General features: G+C 48.7%; 1 protein-coding gene and 1 long non-coding RNA gene across 3 annotated transcripts; one reads left to right on the forward strand and one right to left on the reverse strand.

Moving 5' to 3' along the window:
- The first annotated feature begins 298 nt into the window (after positions 1-298).
- Positions 299-7,207, forward strand: LOC134732282 (uncharacterized). Its single transcript, XR_010115274.1, has 2 exons — positions 299-586; positions 6,905-7,207. It is a non-coding gene; the product is annotated as an uncharacterized lncRNA (long non-coding RNA).
- An 8,729-nt stretch (positions 7,208-15,936) lies between these two features.
- On the reverse strand, positions 15,937-21,632 carry CD70 (CD70 molecule). Of its 2 annotated transcripts, XM_063615951.1 has the most exons (4): positions 21,484-21,632; positions 19,893-20,284; positions 19,094-19,127; positions 15,937-16,504 (listed from the first exon to the last, which is right to left on the reverse strand). In XM_063615951.1, the coding sequence occupies exons 2-4, from the start codon at positions 20,052-20,054 to the stop codon at positions 16,119-16,121; spliced, it is 582 nt and encodes a 193-aa protein (XP_063472021.1). In that variant the 5' UTR covers positions 20,055-20,284; positions 21,484-21,632; the 3' UTR covers positions 15,937-16,118. The 2 variants fall into 2 exon arrangements, with proteins under 2 accessions (XP_063472021.1, XP_055091619.1); XM_055235644.2 differs by lacking the exon at positions 21,484-21,632 and having other exon boundaries at positions 19,893-20,319.
- Positions 21,633-23,146: the final 1,514 nt, after the last annotated feature.

Raw genomic sequence — 23,146 nt, forward strand, 5'->3', positions numbered from 1 at the left:
GAGATATTAGCAGACTTTATGGTCAGAGTGTTCTACCGGGATATGTCAGGCCTCTGAGCCCAAGCTAAGCCATCATAACTCCTTTTACCTGCACTTATACATCCAGATGGCCTGGAGCAACTGAAGAACCACAAAAGAGGACATTCCACCATTGTGATTTGTTCCTGCCCCACCCCAACTAATCAATCGACCTTGTGACATTCCTCTCCTGGACAATGAGTGTCATGATCTCCCCACTCTGCACCTTGTGTCCCCTGCCCGCAAGAGATAACCACCTTTAAGTGTAATTTTCCACTACCTACCCAAGTCCTATAAAACTGACCCACCCCATCTCCCTTTGCTGACTCTCTTTTCAGACTCAGCCCACTTGCACCCAAGTGAAATAAACAGCCTTGTTGCTCACACACAGCCTATTGGTGGGCTCTCTTCACACGGACGTGCATGACATTTGGTGCCAAAGACCCGGGACAGGAGGACCCCTTCAGGAGACCGGTCCCCTGTCCTCACCCTCACTCCATGAGGAGATCCACCTACGACCTCAGGTCCTCAGACCAGCCTAAGGAACATCTCACCAATTTTAAATCCGGTAAGTGGCCTCTTTTTATTGTCTTCTCCAACCTCTCTCGCTATCCCTCTACCCTTCAATCTCTCTCTTCCTTAATTTTGGTTCCTTTCCCTTTCTGGTAAAGACAGGAGATGCGTTTTATCCATGAACTCAAAACTCTGGCACTGGTCACAGACTTGGGAAGACAGTCTTCTTTTGGTGTTTAATCACTGTGGGGATGCCTGCCTGATTATTCACCCACATTCCAGAGGTGTCTGGGATGCCTGCCTTGATCCTTCACCTTGGTGGCAAGTACCACCTTCCCTGGGTGGCAAGTACCACCCCTACCTCTCTCTGTGTCTCTACCCTCTCGTTTCTCTAAACTTAACTTTTTACTATGGGCAAACTTCTGCCCTCCATTCCCACTTCTTCTCTCTTAGCCTGTGTTCTAAAAAACTTAAAACCTCTTCAACTCTCACCTGACCTAAAACGTAAGTGTCTTATTTTCTTCTGCAACACCGCTTGGCCCCAATACAAGCTTGACAATCATTCTAAATGGCCAGAAAATGGTACTTTCAATTTCTCCATCCTACAAGATCTAGATAATTTTGTCAAAAAATGGGGAAATGGTCTGAGGTGCCTGACATCCAGGCATTCTTTTACACATCAGTCCCTCCCTAGTCTCTGCTCCCAATGCAACTCATCCCAAATCTTCCTTCCTTGCTGTCTGTTCCTTCAGTCTCCATCTCAAGCTCTGAGTCCTTTGAATCCTCCTTTTCTATGGACTCATCTGACCTCTCCCTTCCTCCCCGGGCTGCTCCTTGCCAGGCTGAGACAGGTCCCAATTCTTCCTCAGCCTCTGCTCCCCCACCCTATAATCCTTCTATCACCTCCCCTCCTCACACCTGGTCTGGCTTATAGTTTTGTTCTGCGACTAGCTCTCCCTGACCTGCCCAACAATTTCCTCTTAGAGAGGTGGCTGGACCTGAAGGCATAGTCAAGGTTAATGCTTTTTTCTTTACCTGACCTCTCCCAAATCAGTTAGTGTTTAGGCTCTTTTTCATCAAATATAGAAACCCAGCCCAGATCATGGCCCATTTGGCAACAACCCTTAGACACGTTACTGCCCTAGACCCAGAGAGGCCAGAAGACCGTCTTATTCTCAATATGCATTTTATTACCCAGTCTGCTCCCGACATTAGAAAAAACTCCAAAAATTAGATTCTGGCCCTCAAACCCCACAACAGGACTTAATTAACCTCGCCTTCAAGGTGTACAATAATAGAGAAGAGGCAGCCAAGCAGCAACGTATTTCTGAGTTACAATTACTTGCCTCTGCTGTGAGAGAAACCTCAGCCACATCTCCAGCACACAAGAACTTCAAAATGCCTAAGCTGCAGCAGTCACGCATTCTGTCAGGACCTCCTCCCCCAAGATCTTGCTTCAAGTGCCGGAAATCTGGCCACTGGGCCAAGGAATGCCCGCAGCCAGGGATTCCTCCTAAGCCATGTCCCATCTGTGTGGGACCCCACTGGAAATAGGACTGTCCAACTCACCTGGCAACCACTCCCAGAGCCCCTGGAACTCTGTCACAGGGCTCTCTGACTGACTCCTTCCCAGATCTTCTCAGCTTAGTGGCTGAAGACTGACACTGCCCAATCACCTTGGAAGCCTCCTGGACCATCACAGATGCTTTGGGTAACTCTTACAGTGGAGGGCAAGTCCGTCCCCTTCTTAGTCAATACAGAGGCTACCCATTCCACATTACCTTCTTTTCAAGGGCCTATTTCCCTTGCCTCCATAACTGTTGTGGGTATTGACAGCCAGGCTGCTAGACCCCTTAAAACTCCCCAACTCTGGTGCCAACTTGGACAACATTCTTTTATGCACTCCTTTTTAGTTATTCCCACCTGCCCTGTTCCCTTTTTAGGTCAAGAAGTTTTAACAAAATTATCTGCTACCCTGATTATTCTTCGACTACAGTCACATCTCATTGCTGCCCTTCTCTGCAACCCTAAGCCTCCTTCACGTCTTCCTCTTGTATCCCCCTAACCTTAACCCACAAATATGGGACACCTCTACTCCCTTCCTGGCAACTGATCACATGCCTATTACTATCCCATTAAAACCTAATCACCCTTACCCTGCTCAATGCCAGTATCCCATCCCACAACAGGCTTTAAGGGAACAAAAGCCTGTTATCACTCGCCTGCTACAGCATGGGCTTCTAAAGCCTATAAACTCTCCTTACAATTCCCCCATTTTACCTGTCCAAAAACTGGACAAATCTTACAGGTTAGTTCAGGATCTGAGCCTTATCGACCAAATTGTTTTGCCTATCCACCCTGTGGGGACCAACCCATACACTCTTTTGTCCTCAATACCTTCCTCCACAACTCACTATTTCGTTCTTGATCTTAAAGATGCTTTTTTCACTATTTCCCTGCTCCCCTCGTCCCAGCCTCTCTTTGCTTTTACCTGGACTGACCCTGACACCCATCAGTCCCAGCAGCTTACCTGGGCTGTACTGCCACAAGGCTTCAGGGACAGCCCTCATTACTTCAGCCAAGCTCTTTCTCATGATTTACTTTCTTTCCACCCCTCTGCTTCTCACCTTATTCAGTATTTTGATGACCTTCTATTTTATAGCCCCTCCTACAAATCTTCCCAACAGGACACCCTCCTGCTCCTCTGACATCTATTCTCAAACGGATATCGTGTATCTCCCTCCAAAGCCCAAATTTCTTCCTCATCCGTTGCCTACCTCAGCATAATTCTTCATGAAAACACACGTGCTCTCCCTGCCGATCATGTCTGGCTGATCTCTCAAACCCCAACCCCTTCTACAAAGCAACAACTCCTTTCCTTCCTGGGTATGGTTGGATACTTTCACCTTTGGATACCTGGTTTTGCCATCCTAGCAAAACCACTATGTAAACTCACAAAGGGAAACCTAGCTGATCCCATAGATCCTAAATCCTTTCCCCACTCCTCTTTCCATTCCTTGAAAACAGCTCTAGAGACTGCTCCCACACTAGCTCTCACTGACTCATCCCAACCGTTTTTCATTACACGCAGCCGAAGTGCAGGGCTGTGCAGTTGGAATTCTTATACAAGAGCCAAGACCGTGCCCTGTAGGCTTTCTGTCCAAACAACCTGACCTTACTGTTTTAGGCTGGCCCTCGTGTCTGCGTGTGGCAGCAGCTGCTGCTTTAATACTTCCGGAAGCCCTCAAAATCACAGGCCGTGCTCCACTTACCCTCTGCAGTTCTCACAACCTTCAGGCATTAATATCGTCCTCACACCTTTCACACTTACTGTCTGGCCCTTGACTCCTCCAGCTCTGTTCACTCTTTATTGGAACCCCAATAGTAACTATTGCCCATGGGCCTGATTTCAAGCCAGCTTCTCACTTAACACCCAACACAAGTCCTGAACCACATGACTGTGTTTCCCTAACACACAGAGCATCTTCCCCCTTCCCTCACATTTCTATTCTTCCGATTCCAAACCCAGACCACACTTGGTTTATCGATGCCAGTTCTTCTAAACCCAATCAATTTTCACCAGCTAAAGCTGGATATGATGTCGTGTCCCACACCTTTATTATCGAAGCTGCTGCACTTCCTCCCGCCACCACTTCCCAACAAGCCAAGCTAATTGCTTTAACTCGTGCGCTCTCTCTTGCTAACGGAATGCACGTTAACATTTATACTCACTGCAATATGCTTTCCACATCCTCCATAACCATGCTGCCCTCTGGGCTGAAAGAGGCTTCCTTTCCACACAAGGCTCTTCCATGATCAATGCCTCCCTAATAAAGGCCCTCCTTAAGGCTGCTCTCCTGCCGGCCAAGGCTGGAGTCATTCATTGTAAAGGACACCAGAAACCTACTGATCTTATCGCGAAAGGAAATGTCTATGCCGACGGGACAGCAGAAGAAATAGTCAATGCCTCCACCCTGCCAATATCCCAGCCCCTCACCCCAGACGGCCAGTGTTTTTCTTTCTCCTCTATCATTCCATCTACTCTGCTTCTGAAAACCTGCTCTACTAGTCTTTTCCAACTCAGGGCAAGTGGTTCTTAAATCAGGAAACAACAGGTGCTGGAGAGGATGTGGAGAAATAGGAACATTTTTACACTGTTGGTGGGACTGTAAACTAGTTCAACCATTGTGGAAGTCAGTGTGGCAATTCCTCAGGGATCTAGAACTAGAAATACCATTTGACCCAGCCATCCCATTACTGGGTATATACCCAAAGGACTATAAATCATGCTGCTATAAAGACACGTGCACACGTATGTTTACTGCGGCACTATTCACAATAGCAAAGAGTTGGAACCAACCCAAATGTCCAACAACGATAGACTGGATTAAGAAAATGTGGCACATATACACCATGGAATACTATGCAGCCATAAAAAATGATGAGTTTGTGTCCTTTGTAGGGACATGGATGAAACTGGAAAACATCATTCTCAGTAAACTATCGCAAGGACAAAAAACCAAACACCGCATGTTCTCACTCATAGGTGGGAATTGAACAATGAGAACTCATGGACACAGGAAGGGGAACATCACACTCCGGGGACTGTTGTGGGGTTGGGGGAGGTGGGAGGGACAGCATTAGGAGATATACCTAATGCTAAATGACGAGTTAATGAGTGCAGGAAATCAACATGGCACATGGATATATATGTAACAAACCTGCACATTGTGCACATGTACCCTAAAACCTAAAGTATAATTAAAAAAAAAATCATGGAAAATTCATTCTTCCTGCCTCACAAGCTCAGTCCATTCTTTCTTCCCTTCATGACCACCTCCATGTGGGATACAAGTCTCTGGCTTGCCTCCTGCAGCCCCTCATCTCCTTCCCTTTGTGGAAATCCATCCTTAAGACCATCACCTCTCAATGCTCTGTCTGCCACGCCACCAGCCCCCAAGGCTTTCTCAGGCTTCCTCCTTCTCCTACGCATCAGGCTCGTGGATTTACTCCGACACAAGATTGGCAAATTGACTTTACTCATATGCCCCATGTCTGTAAATTTAAATATCTCCTGGTTTGGGTCGATACCTTCACCGGATGGGTCGAGGCTTTTCCCACTAGCTCCGAAAAGGGTACTGCAGTCATCTCTTCCCTTCTAACAGATATAATTTCCCGATTTGGCCTCCCTACTTCTATTCAATCTGACAATGGTCCGGCCTTTGTTAGTCAAATCACCCAAGCAGTTTCTCAGCCTCTTGGTATTCAGTGGAAACTTCATACCCCTTACCGTCCTCAATCTTCAGGAAAGGTAGAACAGACGAATGGTCTTTTAAAAACACACCTCACCAAGCTCAGCCTCCAACTTAAGTACTTCTACCACTTGCCCTCCTCAGAATTAGGGCCTGTCCTCGAGAGGCCACAGGGTACAGTCCATCTGAACTTTTATATGGACGCACTTTCTTGCTGGGCCCCAACCTCATCCTAGACACCAGCCCTCTAGGTGACTATCTTCCAGTCCTCCAGCAGGCTAGACAGGAAACTCACCGGGCTGCTAATCTTCTCTTGCCTACTCCAGATTCCTAGCCATATGAAAATACCTCTTTTAGTACATCCTCTCATCTTTTCACTTTACATTTCCAGTTTTGCCTTACACAAGGTCTCTTCTTCCTCCGTGGCTCCGCCACCTACATGTGTTTAGCTGTTAATTGGACAGGCACATGTACACTAGTTTTCCTTACCCCCAAAAATCAATTTGCATAGGAGACCGAACAGCTTCCTGTTCCCCTCATGACACCAACCTTTCACTACGGTTTTGTTTTTCTTAATATAAGAAGACAGGAATAGGCCTGAACTTACTCACTGCTGAAAAAGGAGGACTCTGCATATTTTTAAATGAAGAGTGTTGTGTTTACCTAAAATCTATCTGGCCTGGTATATGACAACATAAAAACACTCAGAGATAGAGCCCAGAAACTCGCCAATTAAGCAAATAATTATGCTGAACCACCTTGGGCACTCTCTAGTTGGATATCCTGGGTCCTCCCATTTCTTAATCCTTTAATACCTGTTTTTCTCCTTCTCTTATTCAGACCTCGTATCTTCCATTTAGTTTCTCAATTCCTACAAAACCACACCCAGGCCATCAGCAATCACTCTATATGACAAATGCTCCTTCCAACAACCCCACAATATCATCTGTTACCCCAAAATCTTTCTTCAATTTAATCTCTCCCACTCTAGGTTCCCACGCCACCCCAGTCTCACTCGAAGCAGCCCTGAGAAACATTGCCCATTATCTCTCCCCCTCAAAAAATTTTTGCTGCCCCCACACTTCACCACTATTTTGTTTTGGTTTTCTTATTAATATAAGAAGACAGGAATGTCAGGCCTCTGAGCTGAAGCTAAGCCATCATAACCCCTGTGACCTGCACGTATACATCCAGATGGCCTGGAGCAACTGAAGAACCACAAAAGAGGACATTTCACTATTGTGATTTGTTCCTGCCCCACCCCAACTAATCAATCAACCTTGTGACATTCCTTCTCCTAGACAATGAGTCTCATGATCTCCGCACCGTGCACCTTGTGACCCCGCCCCTGCCCCCAAGAGATAACCACCTTTAACTGTAATTTTCCACTACCTACCCAAATCCTATAAAACTGCCCCACCCCATCTCCCTTTGCTGACACTCTTTTCAGACTCAGCCCACTTGCACCCAAGGGAAATAAGCAGCCTTGTTGCTGACACAAAGCCTATTGGTGGGCTCTCTTCGCATGGATGTGTGTGACAGGATAGTCCTATTCTACCCTCCTTGCAATAGTCTTTTTGAATAAAGTCTCTCGTTGCTAAATTCAGATTTGTTTTTTATTTGACAGAGTAATGGTCTGTGCACATAAAAGACTAAGCGTGCACAAAAGTGTGCACACAAAGATCAAGGCTGGGTGTGTGCACATGAGGAGGAGGCTGTGCTCAGTGTGTGTGTGTGTGTGTGTGTGTGTGTGTGTGTTTATGGGTACTGGGTAGGTGGTTTTTGACTTGCATATGAGTCTGAGAGTCCAGATAGTCTCTGAATGTAAAGAAAGCTTGGTCTTGTCTGGGCTTGTCTGGGCTTGCCCCCTGAGTGGATGAGACACATCCCGTCTCAGCCTATTTGAATAACGGCAAAGTGTTAAGCCAATTCTCAGGGAGGGAACGATCTTGCAAATACGGTATCATCTTGGGGCTGGAGGAGAGAAGAATCTGCCACAGGTCTGCCAGCGGAAATGTTTGCCTTCTCTGGGTCTTGTGTGGTCCCATCAGAGGACCAGGCTATATAAGACAGACACCAGAGAACAGCTTCACTAAGACCAGAAGACCCCAGTACCCTCTTCCAGAATGCCCTGGGTCTTGCGTGGCCCCCATGGGGAAACCAGGCTATATATGAGAAAGACGTCAGAGAACAGTTTCACTAAGACTGGAAGAGCTTAGTTCCCTCTTCCAGAATGCAGTATTTGGAGCAGGAGAATCTGCTCTTTAATAGCTTTCAGCTACACAGGTTTCAGTTCCTCAAAGGCTGCACTTCTGATGTTGAGAAGCCAGAACATAGTAATATCTGCATGAGCATTGCAGCATTATTATTATTCTTTTAAATTTTACTTTAATTTCTGGGATACATGTGTAGAACGTGCAGACTTGTTCCATAAGTGTACATGTGCCATGGTGGTTTGCTGCACCTATCAACCCATCATCTAGGTTTTAAGCCCCACATGCATTAGGAATTTGTCCTAATGCTCTCCCTCCCCTTGCCCCCCACCCCCTGACAGGCCCCGGTGTGTGATGTTCCTTCCCCTGTGTCCATGTGTTCTCATTGTTCAACCCCCACTTATGAGTGAGAACATGCAGTGTTTGGTTTTCTGTTCCTGTGATAGTTTGCTGAGAATGATGACTTGGCTTCCAGCTTCATGCATGTCCCTACAAAGGACATGAACTCATTCTCTTTTATGGCTGCACAGTATTCCATGGTGTATATGTGCCACATTTTCTTTATCCAGTCTGTCGTTGAAGGGCATTTGGGTTGGTTCCAAGTCTTTGCTATTGTGAATAGTGCCATTGCAGCATTATTTATAATAGCCAAGATATGAAAACAACCTAAGTGTCCATTAATGAACGAATAGATAAAGAAAGTATGATCTATAGACACATTGGAATATTATTTCATCTTACAAGAGAAGAAAATCCTGACATTTGGGACAATATGGATGAACCTGGAGGACACTAGGCTAAGTGAAATAAGCCAGACACAGAAAGACAAATACTGCATGATCTCATTTATATGTGTAAAAGTTGAAGAAAGGGGAAAGAAACACGAAAAGTGGCTCAGCAGTCAAAGATGGGTTTATTTTGGAGAATAAACCTGAGAGGGGCTTCTGGCCAGTTTTGGTCAGGAGCTCTCTCTCTTACAGACTAACAGTATATATTGGTTTTAGGGTGAGCGGGCTTATCACAAGCTTGGAATGTTTCTGTGTTGGGGAGAGGTTTATGGGGGGGGTTGGAATGTCTCTGGTCACAGGGGAGGTTATCTTGGGGCTGACGTCCTCCCGGCCAGAAAGGAGGTTATCTTGGGGCTGGAATGTCTGTGGCTGAGGATGTTATTTGTGGTTTATGGTCATGGTGACCTTAACCATTAGGCTGATGCCATTTGGATTTAGGCGGTTTTTGATCAAGACGAAACTTTTTTTTTTTTTTTTGAGATGGAGTCTCGCTCTGTTGCCCAGGCTGGAGTGCAGTGGCGCGATCTCAGCTCACTGCAACCTCTGCCTCCTGGGTTCACGCCATTCTCCTGCCTCAGCCTCCTGAGTAGCTGGGACTACAGGCGCCCGCCACCACGCCTGGCTAATTTTTTTGTATTTTTAGTAGAGACAGGGTTTCACCATGTTAGCCAGGCTGGTCTCAATCTCCTGACCTCATGATCCGCCCACCTTGGCCTCCTAAAGTGCTGGGATTACAGGCGTGAGCCACCTCGCCCAGCTCCGATCAAGATGAAACTTAAAATGGCAGCACTTGTCCAAGATGGTGATACTCCTGTTCTGTCAGTATGGGGAATCTTTAAAAAAAAAAAAAAAGCCAAACTCTTACAGACAGAGAGTAGAACTGTGGTTACCAGGGAATAGGGGTGGGAGGAAATGAGCAGATATTGGGGCACAAATATGTAGGCTCTCTGGAGGCTTGTGTAGTATTAAGAAGTGGGTTTGCCCCAAATTGGAAAATGTGGGCTGTGCGTTCAAATAGTCTCACTTGGGTCTTAGGGCTGGTAAGGTTTGCTGGAAATTTGCATGTGCATTGTACATACGCACACCAGCATGATATTTAAATCAGTATTCTGAGAATTTTAAAGAGATACAGTTTTCCTATCTCAGCACAACATACTCATGAAGCATTTACCATCACTCTTAAAAAAGACCACACACAAAGTGTGGTGGGTTAATTGGTGAATTAACGTAGATTCATCAAAACACCAGTTCCTCCTTTGTGCAGGCTAAATTTATGACAGTGGACATCTCTGGTCTCTATCCTGTTAATCTGGATGTCCGAGTTTAATGCTAAATTTCAAAAGATGAGGCTGGGCACAGGGGCTCATGCCTGTAATCCTAGCTCTTTGGGAGGCCAAGGTGGGTGGGTCACCTGAGGTCAGGAGTTTGAGACCAGCCTGGCCAACATGGTGAAACCCAGTCTTTACTAACAATACAAAAAAAAAAAAAAAATAGCCGGACTTGTTGTGATCTCAGCTCACTGCGACCTCTGCCTCCTGGGTTCAAGCGATTCTCCTGCCTCAGCCTCCTAAGTAGCAGGGACTATAGGCGCCTGCCATCATGCCTGGCTAATTTTTTTATTTTATTTTAGTAGAGATAAGGTTTTGCCATATAAGCCAGGCTGGTCTTGCCCTTATTGCCCTTCCCACCAAGCTGAGGCGGATGATCCTTCCCCTCCCTCAGCTGGGACAGGTGAATCACCTGTCTTGGCCTCCCAAAGTGCTGGGAACAAGTGTGAGTCACCGCACCTGGTCCTGTTAATGGACATTGAATTTCTTTTTGAGGAGGTGGACAAGATGGTGGTTAACTGTTAACGGACTTTGAATTTTCTTTTTTCTTTCTTTTCTTTTCTTTTTTTTTTTTTTTGGAGATGGAGTCTCACTCTGTTGCCCAGGCTGGAGTGCAGTGGGGTGTTCTTGGCTCACTGCAACCTCTGCCTCCCAGGTTCAAGCGATTCTCCTGCCTCAGCCTCCTGAGCAGCTGGGACCACAGGTGCCTGCCACCACGCCTGGCTAATTTTTTTGTATTTTTAGTAGAGACAGAGTTTCACCATGTGGCCAGGCTGGTCTCGAACTCCTGACCTCAGGTGATTCACCTGCTTCGACCTCTGAAAGTGCTGGGATTACAGGTGTGAGCCACCATGCCTGGCCTTGTATTTTCTTTTCTATAAAACTCTGTGTATACACTCTTTTTTCAAAAATTGAGGTGAAAATCATATAACATCAAATAATCCTTCCTTCCTTCCTTCCTTCCTTCCTTCCTTCCTTCCTTCCTTCCTTCCTTCTTTCCTTCTTTCCTTCCTTCCTTCCTTCTTCCCTCCCTCCCTCCTTCCCTCTCTCTTTCTCTTTGTCTCTTTCTTTTTCTTTCTTTGTATTCCTTTGTCACCCTAGCTGGAGTGCCGCAGGAACATAGCTCACTGCAGACTCCTGAGTTTAAGCATCCTGCCTCAGCCTTCCTGTTAATGGACATTGAATTTCTTTTTCTTTTTCTTTGTTTTTGGAAATGGAGTCTCGCTCTGTTGCCCAAGCTGGAGTGCAGTGGCATGATCTTGGCTCACTGCAACGTCTGCTTCCTAGGTTCAAGTGATTCTCCTGCCTCAGCCGCTTCCGAGTAGATGGGATTACAGGCAGGCGTGGTGGTGGGCGCCTGTAATCCCAGCTACTCGAGAGGCTGAGGCAGGAGAATCACTTGAACCTGGGAGGTGGATGTTGTAGTGAGCCGAGACCATGCCACTGCACTCCAGCCTGGGTGACAAGAGCGAAACTCCATCTCAAAAAAACAACAAACAAACAAACAAAAAATCAAAACAAACTAACAAAGAAAGAAGAAAATAGAACATATTCAAATGACTGTTAAGCACGTGAAGAAAAATTCTGGACTGGTAGAAACACAAACCCTCAAAGACTGTACATCTAAAAAATTCTATTTTATATTCCCGTGAACAGTTTTAATCCTATGTGGTAGATTAATGTTAGTTTATACAATACATATTTTTACTTTTTGACTGGCTTATTTCATTGAGCATAATGTCCTCAAACTAGTCATGCCTTCCTAACCATCCCCCAAAGTCTTAACTCATTTCAGCATTAACTCAAAAGTCCACAGTCCAAAATCTCATCTGAGACAAGGCAAGTCCCTTCTGTGAGCCTGTAAAATCAAAAGCAAGTTAGTTACTTCCTATATACAATGGGGTACAGGCATTGGATATACCCATTCCAAATGGGAGAAACCGGCCAAAACGAAGGAGCTGAAGGTCCCCTGCAATTCCAAAATCCAGTGGGTAAGTCAAATCTTTTTTTTTTTTTTTTTTTTTTTGAGACAGAGTGACGCTCTGTCACCCAGTCTGGAGTCCAGTGACTTGATCTCGGCTCATTGCAATCTCTGCCTCCCGGGTTAAAGCGATTCTCCTGCATCAGCCTCCCAAGTCGCGGGGACTACAGGCGCACGCTGCCACGCCTGGCTAATTTTTTTTTTTTGTATTTCGGTAGAAACAGGGTTTCACCATATTGCTCGGGCTGGTCTCGAACTCTTGAGCTCAGGCAATCTGCCCGTCTCGGCCTCCCAAAGTGTTAGGATTACAGGCACGAGCCACTGTGCCTGGCCAGGCAGTCAAATCTTTTTTTTTTTTTTAATTATACTTTTAAGTTCTAGGGTACATGTGCACAATGTGCAGGTTTGCTACATTGTATACATGTGCCGTGTTGGTTTACTGCACCCATTAACTCATCATTTACATTAGGTATTTCTCCTAATGCTATCCCTCCCCCCTCCTCCCACTCCACACTCCACGACACACCCCGGTGTGTGATGTTCTCCACCCTTTGTCCAAGTATTCTCATTGTTCAATTCCCACCTATGAGTGAGAACATGCAGTGTTTGGTTTTCTGTCCTTGCAATAGTTTGCTCAGAATGATGGTTTCCAGCTTCATCCATGTCCCTATGAAGGACATGAACTCATCCTTTTTTGTGGCTGCATAGTATTCCATGGTGTATATGTGCCACATTTTCTTAATCCAGTCTATCATTGATGGACATTTGGGTTGGTTCCAAGTCTTTGCTATCGTGAATAGTCAGGCAGTCCAATCTTAAAGCTGCCAGATAATCTCCTTTGACTCTGTGTCTCACATCCAGGTCACGCTGATGTAAGTGGTGGGTTCCCATGGTCTTGGGCAGCCCCTTCCCTGTGGCTTTGCAGGGTACGGCGTCCCTCCCGGCTGCTTTCACAGGCTGGCGTCGAGTGTCTGTGGCTTTTCCAGATGCATGGTCCTGAGTCCAAGTAAGGTTGGAGAGGGGCTGCAGGGCTAGATTTGCGGGGGAAGGCGGTGCGTGGGTCTCACTTCCCCTCCCTCAGCTGGGACACCCCACCGCTCCTCTCACTTCCCCCTCTAGAGGTGAGAGCATGGATGCAAGATGCAGGATTTTCTGGCTTAGAATCCTGAGTCCACTGCTATGTAGATGAATTGCCTTGGGCTTGTAACTCAGGTTTTCTGCCACTATTTTCCTTAACTGTTAAATACAGAGGCCCCAGCAGTTACAAAAGCGGTAACTTTGGGCAGATGACTCAACGGTTTGTGTCTCTGTTTTCCTCATCTGCGAAATGGGAACAATGTTGATTCCTGCAGCTTTGTAGGGCTCGCATGAACACGAGCTGAGTTAATGGAATAAGACAGTGTGCAGTCCATATTAAACGCCGTAAGAAGCACTTGACTTTACTTTGAGTCCCCAGTTCCAAAATCCAAAAAGCCCTGGAAATCAAGTTGTTTTGGTGAATTGTTTGGCAGCAATCTCTGACCTGAACTAACTTTTTGTTAGTTGTAGTCTTTTTTTTTTTTTTTTTTTTTTAAAGACAGAGTTTCACTCTGTCACCCAGGCTGGAGTGCAGTGGCACTGTCTCAGCTGACTGCAATCTCCACCTCCTGAGTTCAAGAGATTCTCCTGTCTCAGCCTCCCTAGTAGCAGGGGTTACTGGTGCCCATGATCATACCCAGCTAATTTTTAAATGTTTAGTAGAGATGAGGTTTCACCATGTTAGCCAGGCTGGTAATTGTAGCCTTGATTTTTTTTTTTTTTGAGATGGAGTTTCGCCCTTGTCACCCGGGCTGGAGTGCAATGGCATGATCTTGGCTCACTGCAACCTCCACCTCCTGGGTTTAAGTGATCCTCCTGCCTCAGCCTCCTGAGTAGCTGGGGTTACAGGTGCTGGCCACCATGCCCGGCTAATTTTTGTGTTTTTAGTAGAGACGGGGTTTTACCACGTTGGCCAGGCTGGTCTCAAACTCCTGACCTCAGGTGATCCGCCCACCTCGGCCTCCCAAAGTGCTGGGACTACAGGCATGAGCCACTGCGCCTGGCTTGTAGTCTTGATTTTTATCCCACTTAGTGTGAATGCTAACACTTCACATTGTAAAAAAAAAAAAAAAAAAAAAAAAAAATAGGTGTGGTGTTTGATTACAAAATGCTGTCCCGACCTCACTGAGGTGATGCATAAAAGATGGTATAAGCGCTGGGTGCGGTGGCTCACGCCTGTAGTCTCAGAACTTTGGGAGGCCGAGGCAGGTGGATCACAACAAGGTCAAGAGATCGAGACCATCCTGGCCAACATGGTGAAACCCGTCTCTACTAATAATAGAAAAATTAGCCGGGTGTGGTGGCGGATTTCTATAGTCCCAGACTTGGGAGGCTGAGGCAGAAGAATTGCTTGAACCTGGGAGGGTGGAGGTTGCAGTGAGCTGAGATTATGCCACTGCACTCCAGCCTGGACAATAGGGTGAGACTCCATCTCAAAAAAAAGATGGTATAATCCTGTACACTATCTTTAAATGCTGGAAAACTCTGAGTTCCAAAATGTTTTGGAGGTCCAGGGCAGTGGCTCATGCCTGTAATCCCAGCACTTGGGGAGGCCGAGGTGGGAAGATGGGCATTTCGGGAGATTGGAGTTTGAGACCAGCTGGGGCAATGTAATGAGACCTCATCTCAAAAAAAAAAAAAAAAAATAGCCGGGTGTGGTGGCCTGTGCTGGCGGTCCTAGCTATTTGGGAGGCTGAGGTGGGAGGATCACTTGAGCCCAGGAGTTTGAGGCTGCAGTGAGACAGGATCATGCCACCGCACTGCAGCCTGGGTGACAGAGCAAGACCCTGTATTTTCAGTAGAGGTGAGGTTTCACCACGTTGGCCAGGCTGGTCTTGAACTCCTGACCTCAAGTGATCTTTTATTATTATTATTTAAGTTCTGGGGTACATGTGCAGGATGTGCAGTTCTGTTACATAGTTAAATGTGTGCCATGGTGGTTTGCAACACCTATCACCAGGCTGGAGTGCGATAACGCGATCTCGGCTCACTGCAACCTCCGCCTCCCGGGTTCAAGCGATTCTCCTGCCTCAGCCTCCTGAGTAGCTGGGATTACAGGCGCCCTCGACCACGCTTGGCTAATTTTTGTATTTTTAGTAGAGACGGAGTTTTACCATGTTGGCCAGGCTGGTCTCGAACTCCTGATTTCAAGTGATCCACCCACTTGGCCTCCTAACTCGTTAGGTATTTTGCATTGTCTGCTTTGAGAGACAGTCACCCAAAGTGATCTTTTTGTTTCCTCTCTTGTCAAATAGATGCACCAAGGAGAAAACAGACTTTTTTTTTTTTTTACAAGGAATCTCACTCTTGCTCAGGCTGGAGTGCAGTGGCATGATCACAGCTCACTGCAGCCTTTGACCTCCTGGGCTCTACCCAATCTCCCACTTCAGCCTCCCGAGTAGCTTGGACTAGCACACCACTACATCTGGTTAATTTTTGTATTTTTTGTAGAGATGGGGGTCTCACTATGTTGCCCAGTCTGGTCTTGAACTCCTAGGCTCAAGCGATCTGCCTTCCTCAGCCTCCCAAAGTGCTGGGATTATAGGCATGAGCCACGGTGCCCAGCCCGCTTCCTCTGTTCTTCAAACATCCCTAACCAAGAACATTTTTTTTTTTTTCTGAGACAGAGTCTTGCTCTGTTGCCCAGGCTGGAGTGCAGTGGCGCAATCTCGGCTCACTGCAACCTCCACCTCCTGGGTTCAAGTGATTCTCCTGCCTCGGTTGGCCGAGTAGCTGGGATTACAGATGCACGCCATGAGGCCCAACTGATTTTTTTGTATTTTTTAATAGGAAAATGAAAGAAAAAGCTCGATGCCTTCTCTGTCCTGCCACCATTACCCCCCACCGCACCCCCACCCCAAACCCGGGTGGCCCCTCTGTGTACACTTTTTCTCTTGAACTTAAATAAAATAAAATAAAATTTTAAAAACCCTAATCAGAAGCAGCGGTCAGGGGCGCACCCACTGCACTCCAAAGAAGGTCTCATCAGTGTTTTGGGAAGGCAAAAGTGTCCCAGTGAGGTTGGCGCAGAGTGTGTCCCCTCGGGCCAGGGGCGTCAGGCGCTGGGAGGCAATGGTACAACCTTGGTGGAAGCTGAGACGCAGCAGGCTGATGCTACGGGAGGCAGGAGAGCAGATTCCCACGGCCAGGGTGGTGGGGTGGTGCCTGGAGGTCGTCGTGGAGGAGCAGATGGCCAGCGTCACCTGGATGTGTACCATGTAGATACCATCACGATGGATACGTAGCTGCCCCTTGTCCAGCTCTGGTCCACGCAGGAAGGAGCGGCCCAGTGCTGGGCCCCCCTGCCAGTATAGCCTGGGGTCCTGCTGAGGTCCTGGGGGCACAGGGTTAGAGGGATGAAAGGATGGAGGTTTAGGGGAACTGAGGCACAGGGGGTCATAGAGAAAGTCAGATATAGAGATCGAGAGTTAGAGATCAAGGAATAGGTCGGAGGTGGTGGCTCATGCCTGAAATCCTAGCAGTTTAGGAGGCCAAGGTGGGTGGATCACCTGAGGTCAGGAGTTCAAGACCAGCCTGGACAACATGGTGAGACCCCCATCTCTACAAAAAATAAAAAGTTAGCCAGGTGTGGTGGTGCACGCCTCTGGTCCTGGCTACTCTTGGGAGGCTGAGGCTGGAGGATCGCTTGAGCCTGGGAGGCTGAGACTGCAGTGAGCTACGATCACGCCACTGCACTCCAGCCTGGGTCACAGAAACCCTGTCTCAAAAAAAAGAGGGAGGGGGACAGAAGGTTAGAGATCTAAAGGGAAGGAGAGAGGGGTAAGGGGAGAGGAGTAAAGAGAGGGAGACAGAGACACCAGGGGAGAGAGAGACAAAAAAAAAAAAAAAAACAACAACAACAACCAGAAACAGACAAAGGTAGAGATAGAGGGGGAGGGAGAGATATAGAGAGAGAATGCAGAGAGAGAGCATCAGAGAGTAAGAGAGAAAGAACGAGAGAGCGAGAGAGAGAGAGAGAGAGAGAGGAAGAGCTTGAGAGAGAGAGGGCACGAGACAGCGAGTGTGTGTGTGTGTGAGAGAGAGAGAGACGACGAGAGAGCTTGAGGGAGAGGGCACGAGACAGCGAGAGAGACAGCGCGCGAGAGAGTGCACGAGAGAATTCCCCAAGGGAAGCCTGCTCGGGTCACACCCTGAACCCCAATAAAAGCTTTGGCTCCCAGTTCCCTTTTTTTTTCTTGCTCTCCACCCTCTGGTTGAGTGTGTGTGTCTCAGAGAGCTCCCCTACCTTCCTGTTGGTCCTCTTCTCTCTAGGATCTTCATTTTCTTTAGAGACAGGGTCTGGCCCTGTCACCCAGGCTGGAGGGCAGTGGTGCAATCATAGCTCACTGCAGCCTCAGCCTCTGGGGCTCAAGCTATCTCCCACCTCAGCCTCCCGAGTCACTGGGAAGTGGCGTGCGCCGCCATGACCAGCTAATTTTCAAAATTTTGTGCTAGAGATGGTGGTCTTGCTGTTTCCCAAGAAACATAGTCTTGAACTCCTGGGCTCAAGCGATCATCCCACCTCAGCCTCCCAAAGCGCTGGGATCACAGCCGTGAGCCACGGTGCTCGGCCATATTTCACGTGTTTCATCGCAGCGTCTCCTGTCTCCGTGTCTTATCTGACTGACGCACCTGAGCCTCTCACTCTCCTCCTCACTCAAGGCTCTCTTGGAGACTGGCTGTCTTGTTAGGAAGGAACTGAACACAGGTCAAACAGGAGCCACAAGGGTGTTTACCAGGCTTGCAAATTTCCTGTAAGAGTGACACCTGGTCCCCTGTCAGACACTTAGGCATGACGTCATCCACCAGAAGAAAGAACTGTCCTGTGAAAGACATTGTCAACACCCGTAGCCACCACGCCTGGCGCCCCATCGATGTGAGGCTAGAGTTTACAGCCACTCTCCAGAAAGGGGCCTCAAGACCAAATTACAGGAAAAATATGGAAGAGAGAGAGAGAGAGAGACATATCAGGCAGGGGTCAGAGACCCAAGGAGAAGACAGAGAAACAAAGGTCCCTTCCATTACAAAATGGAAGGAACAAAACACGCAAGCCTGCAGTGATTTTAGTCTCTGGGGATGAACCGTGGAAAAAAAGAGGAAGAAGCGCGTTCAAGAGAGGCTGGGAGGAGACAGATACTCCCATCTAGAGCAAAACAGTTCATTTCATCTCCCTCAAGTCTTCTTGCCAGTGCCGCCCACTCAGAGACCCCTCCTCCTCACCGCCGCGACTCCACTTTGAATGAAAACCCCCAGCCCTGGCATGCCCGGATTCCCCACCCACCTCCTTGACTGATTTTTTTTTTATCTAAAACCTGCTCTTGGTCTGTTTTACTCTACGTGGCATTGCTCTGTTTTTCACATGTTCATTTTTATTTTTTTTTGTCATTTCCTCCTCGGTAGGAGTGACAGTAGAAGGGAAGCTCACCAGGCAGGGATTTCTGTCTGTTTTGTGCGCGACTGCAGGCGTGAGCAACCACGCTGGGCCGCCTCTCTCGTTTTCATTCTCTCTTCCTCTCTGTCTCTCCCTCCCTCTCTCTCCGTCTCCTCTATCCGTCTTTTTTCTCTTTCTCCGTCTCTCTCCCTCTGTGTCTCCCCCCCTCTTCCTCTCTCCCTTGCTCTCTCTTCCTGCGTCTCTCCCTGTTTCTTTATTTCTTTCCCCTTCTTCTCCTGTCTCCGTCTGTCCCCTCTGTCCCTCTCTCTCTCCTTGTTTCTCACTGTCTTTCCCTCTCTTTCTCTGGGCCTCTCCCTCCCTGTCTTCTCTCTGTCTCCCCCTCTCCGTTTCCCTCCCCATCTCTCCCTCCCTTTCTCCCTCCGTCTCTCTCTGTGTCTCTTTCTCTCTCTCTCCCCACTTGTCTTTCTATCTCTTCTTCCTTCTCTCTCTGTGTCTCTTCTTCTCCCCGTCCCTCCACGTCCCCCGTGTTACCTGTGTGATTCAGCTGCAGCTCAGCTATGTCCCACTGGAAGAAAAGACCAGAAAACAGGGCACGGACGTAAGCAGAGAGGTTCTATGTGTCCCCTGTGCCAGGAGCTCTCTTTTCTCTGTCCATTCTCCTTTCCACCTCTCATCCCACGGCGCGCACGGGTGATTTTATTTCATTTTATTTTATTTACTCTTAAGACTTCTTAAAGAGGAAGCAGGTCTGAACCAGCGGGGAGCGTAAAGTCGAGACCTTCAAAATAACTTCTTAGTTTCCCGAATCGTTTTCCTGGATGTCACTGGGCGCGAGGGCACCGCGCGCACCGGACTCTCTCCGCTGCAAAGGCGCCCGGCGCGGTCCCCAAGGGGACACCTCCCCCACCCGGAGCGAATGGCTGGGGCCATCCCGTCCTAGGAGGCCCCAGGAAGCCCCCACGCCCAGCTTTGTGAAGCCCCCAGCAGCCTCTGAGTCAGCCTGCTGGGGGAACACCAGAGCCGAGTCATCTTCCATTTCCATGTGCGCCTACCTTTCCCATCCCGGGATCTCCCTGTACCTCCTGGCAGGGCTGACTCTCTCGGAGCCCCTACACCGGGCAGCCTGGTCCCCGCCTTGCCTCCCTGTTCTGGTCTCTGTCTCTGCCCTACCAGATCTTCCTCCCTGGCCTCTTTGTACCCATCTCATTCTGTCTTTTCGGTCACGCGCCTCTCAGTGTCTGCCCTGGTGCACGGTCCCTGCGCCCCTCTCCGTATTCTCTGCCGGAATAAGTTGGGATGTTTTCTTCCCACCTTTTCCATCTCAACTCACCCCAAGTGACTCGAGCGGCAGCTGCTGCTGAGCCTGTGCCAGGCGCTGGATGCAGACCACGAGGCAGATCACCAAGCCCGCGACCAATGGGACCAAAGCAGCCCGCAGGACGCAAGCATAGGGCCTGCGCCGCACCGAGCAGCCCGAACCCTCCTCCGGCATCGCCGCGGCGATCACCTTTGCTAGCGCAGGCGGGGCGATGGGGTCGCAGAGCGCTGCCGAGGAGGAAGGAAGGAAACTGCAGCCCCCTCCCGGGGCTCCTGGGCGTCTACTTGCCTCAACCTGTCAGGGGACCAGCCTGCCCCTCTCTGGGGATGTCCGGTCGGTCGAGGGGAGGGACTTGAGCAATTGGCGAGGGGAAATTCCCTCCAACCGCTGCCAGTCTGCAGATCCTAAAGTGGGTGGAGGCGGTTGCCAGGATGCAGGCAGTGGCCCCGGGTGAGCCTCAGAGTTACCTGCCCCCAACCCCTCCCCGCCCGACCTTCAGGCAGGAGACATTCAATCTTCCTATTCCCCTCTCCACCTCATTCTTCTGGGGCCCATTCAGATTCAACAAACCTCCACTGCACATTTATTAGGGACGAGATTGTGCTGTGCACTGGGGATACAGCAGACATCCAAGAATTGGGGGTGCTCCCCAAATATTCGTGTACCCCTCTCCTGCATTTTTTTGTTTTGTTTTTGAGACGGAGGTCTCCCTCTGTCACCCAGGCTGGAGTGCAGTGGCGCCATCTCAGCTCACTGCAACCTCGGTCTCCTGGGTTCAAGCGATTCTCCTGTCTGAGCCTCGGGGGTAGCTGGGATTAACATGCTCGCGCCACCATGCCTGGCTAATTTTTTGTATTTTTAGTAGAGATGGGGTTTCACCATGTTGGCCAGGCTGGACTTGAACTCCTGACCTCGGGTGATCCACCCGCCTTGGCCTCCCAAAGTGCTGAGATTAAAGGCATGAGCCACTGCACCCGGTCAGTTATCTCCTGCATTCTTGGAGACCTCCTGCTTTTTTGTTTAAAGTTAAATTAATATTTTTATTTTTTATTTTTATTTTATTATTTATTTATTTATTTATTTATTTATTTATTTATTTATTTTTGAGACAGAGTCTCGCTCTGTCGCCCAGGCTGGAGTGCAGTGGCGCCATCTCGGCTCACTGCAAGCTGCGCCTCCCGGGTTCACGCCATTCTCCTGCCTCAGCCTCTCCAGTAGCTGGGACTACAGGCGCCCGCCACCACGCCCGGCTAATTTTTTGTATTTTTAGTAGAGATGGGTTTTCAGCATGTTAGCCAGGATGGTCTCGATCTCCTGACCTTATGATCTGCCCGCCTTGGCCTCCCAAAGTGCTGGAATTACAGGCGTGAGCCACCGCACCCAGCCTAAATTAATATTTTTAGAGACAGAGTGTTGCTCTCCTGCCCAGGCTGGATACAGTGGCGCCACCACAGCTCACAGCAGCCTCAAACTCCTGGGCTTCAGTGACCCTCCCATCTCAGCCTTTTGCATAGTTGGGCCTACAGGCACACGCTACCATGCCAGGCTAATTAATTTTTTGTTTTTTTTGGGGGGGGTAGAGGATGGGGTGTTACTATGTTACCAGGCTGGTCTCAAACTCCTGGGCTCAAGCGATCCTGCTGCGTAGGCCCCCGAAAGTGCCGGGATGACAGGTGTGAGCCACCGCATTCAGCCTCCTGCTCCTGTTCTCGATGGCTTGTAGTGGGTTAACAGTGTCCTCTCAGAATTCATTGCCTCCTGAAACTGCAGAATATGACCTCATTTTGAAATTAGGGGGTTTTTTTTGCAGACGTAATTAGGGTTAAATGAGATCATACTGGATTAGACTGGGCCCTCAGGTGGAGAGAAAAGAAGCACAGAGAAGGACCATGTGAAAACAGAAACAGAAACTGAATGAGGCAGATGAAAGTCAAGAAACACCAAGGAGTGGCCGGGCGCAGCGGCTCACACCTGTAATCCCAGCACTTTGGGAGGCCGAGGCGGGTGGATCACTTGATGTCAGGAGTTTGAGACCATCCTGGCTAACACAGTGAAACCCCGTCTCTACTAAAAATACAAAAAATTAGCTGGGTGTGGTGGTGGGCGCCTGTAGTCCCAGCCACTCAGGAGGCTGAGGCAGGAAAATGGCATGAACCAGGGAGGTGGAGCTTGCAGTGAGCCGAGATGGCACCACTGCACTCCAGCCTGGGCGACAGAGCAAGACTCCGTCTCAAAAAAAAAAAAAAAAAAAAAAAATTAGCGGTGTGTAGTGGTGAGCGCCTGTAATCCCAGCTACTCAGGAGGCTGAGGCAGAGAATCGCTGGAACCTGGGAGGCAGAGTCTGCAGTGAGCTGAGATCAGGAGATTGAGACCAGCCTGGCCAACATGGTGAACCCCTGTCTCTACTAAAAATACAAAAATTTGCTGGGTGTGGTGGTGCATGCCTGTAATCCTAGCTACTCAGGAGGCTGAGGCAGGAGAATCACTTGAACCTACGAGGCGGAGGTTGCAGTGAGCTGAGATCACACCACTGCACTCCAGCCTGGGCGACAGAGTGAGACTTCATCTCAAAAACCAAAACAAAACCCAAAACAACAACAAAGAAACACCAAGGATTGCTGGCTAAGTAAATATCAAATAAATTGGCGTAGGAGGTCATCTTGGAGGTGCCGTCCACCCACTGCCCCAGGAAGTGTTGCCCAGGCTGGAGTGCAGTGGCCTGGGCTTACTGCAACCTCTGCCTCCTGGGGTCAAGTGATTCTCATGCCTCAGCCTCCCAAGTAGCTGGGACTACAGGAGCCTGCCATTATGCCCAGCTAATTTTTTTGTATTTTTAGTAGAGACAGGGTTTCACCATGTTGGCCAGGTTGGTCTCAAACTCCTGACCTCAAATGATGTGCCCGCCTTGGCCTCCCACAGTGCTGGGATTACAGGTGTGAGCTACTGCGCCTGGCCTCTTATTATTATTTATTTATTATTATTACTACTTTTGGAGACAAGGTCTTACTCTGTCGCCCAGGCTGGAGAGCAGTGGTGCAATCACAGCTCCCTGCAGCCTCCAGTTCCTGGGCTTCAGTGATCCTCCTGTCTCAGCTTCCTGAGAAGGTGGGACTATAGGCGTGCACCACCACACTCAGCTAATTTTTTTTTTGAGATGGACTCTCGCTGTGTTGCCCAGGCTAGAGTGCAGTGGCGCAATCTTGGCTCACTGCCAGCTCCGCCTCCTGGGTTCACGCCATTCTCCTGCCTCAGCCTCCCGAGTAGCT

This window comes from Symphalangus syndactylus, chromosome 13, assembly GCF_028878055.3.
Source record: "Symphalangus syndactylus isolate Jambi chromosome 13, NHGRI_mSymSyn1-v2.1_pri, whole genome shotgun sequence".
In the NCBI taxonomy this organism is placed as follows: domain Eukaryota; kingdom Metazoa; phylum Chordata; class Mammalia; order Primates; family Hylobatidae; genus Symphalangus; species Symphalangus syndactylus.

Excerpts from the sequence above, each read along its gene's own strand:
- CD70 (XM_063615951.1), bottom strand. The coding sequence starts at position 20,054 with ATGCCGGAGGAGGGTTCGGGCTGCTCGGTGCGGCGCAGGCCCTATGCT. Across the intron at positions 19,128-19,892 it reads TGCCGCTCGAGTCACTTGGG|TGGGACATAGCTGAGCTGCA; the intron begins GTGAGTTGAGAT and ends CTTTTCTTCCAG. Across the intron at positions 16,505-19,093 it reads GCTGCAGCTGAATCACACAG|GACCTCAGCAGGACCCCAGG; the intron begins GTAACACGGGGG and ends CTGTGCCCCCAG.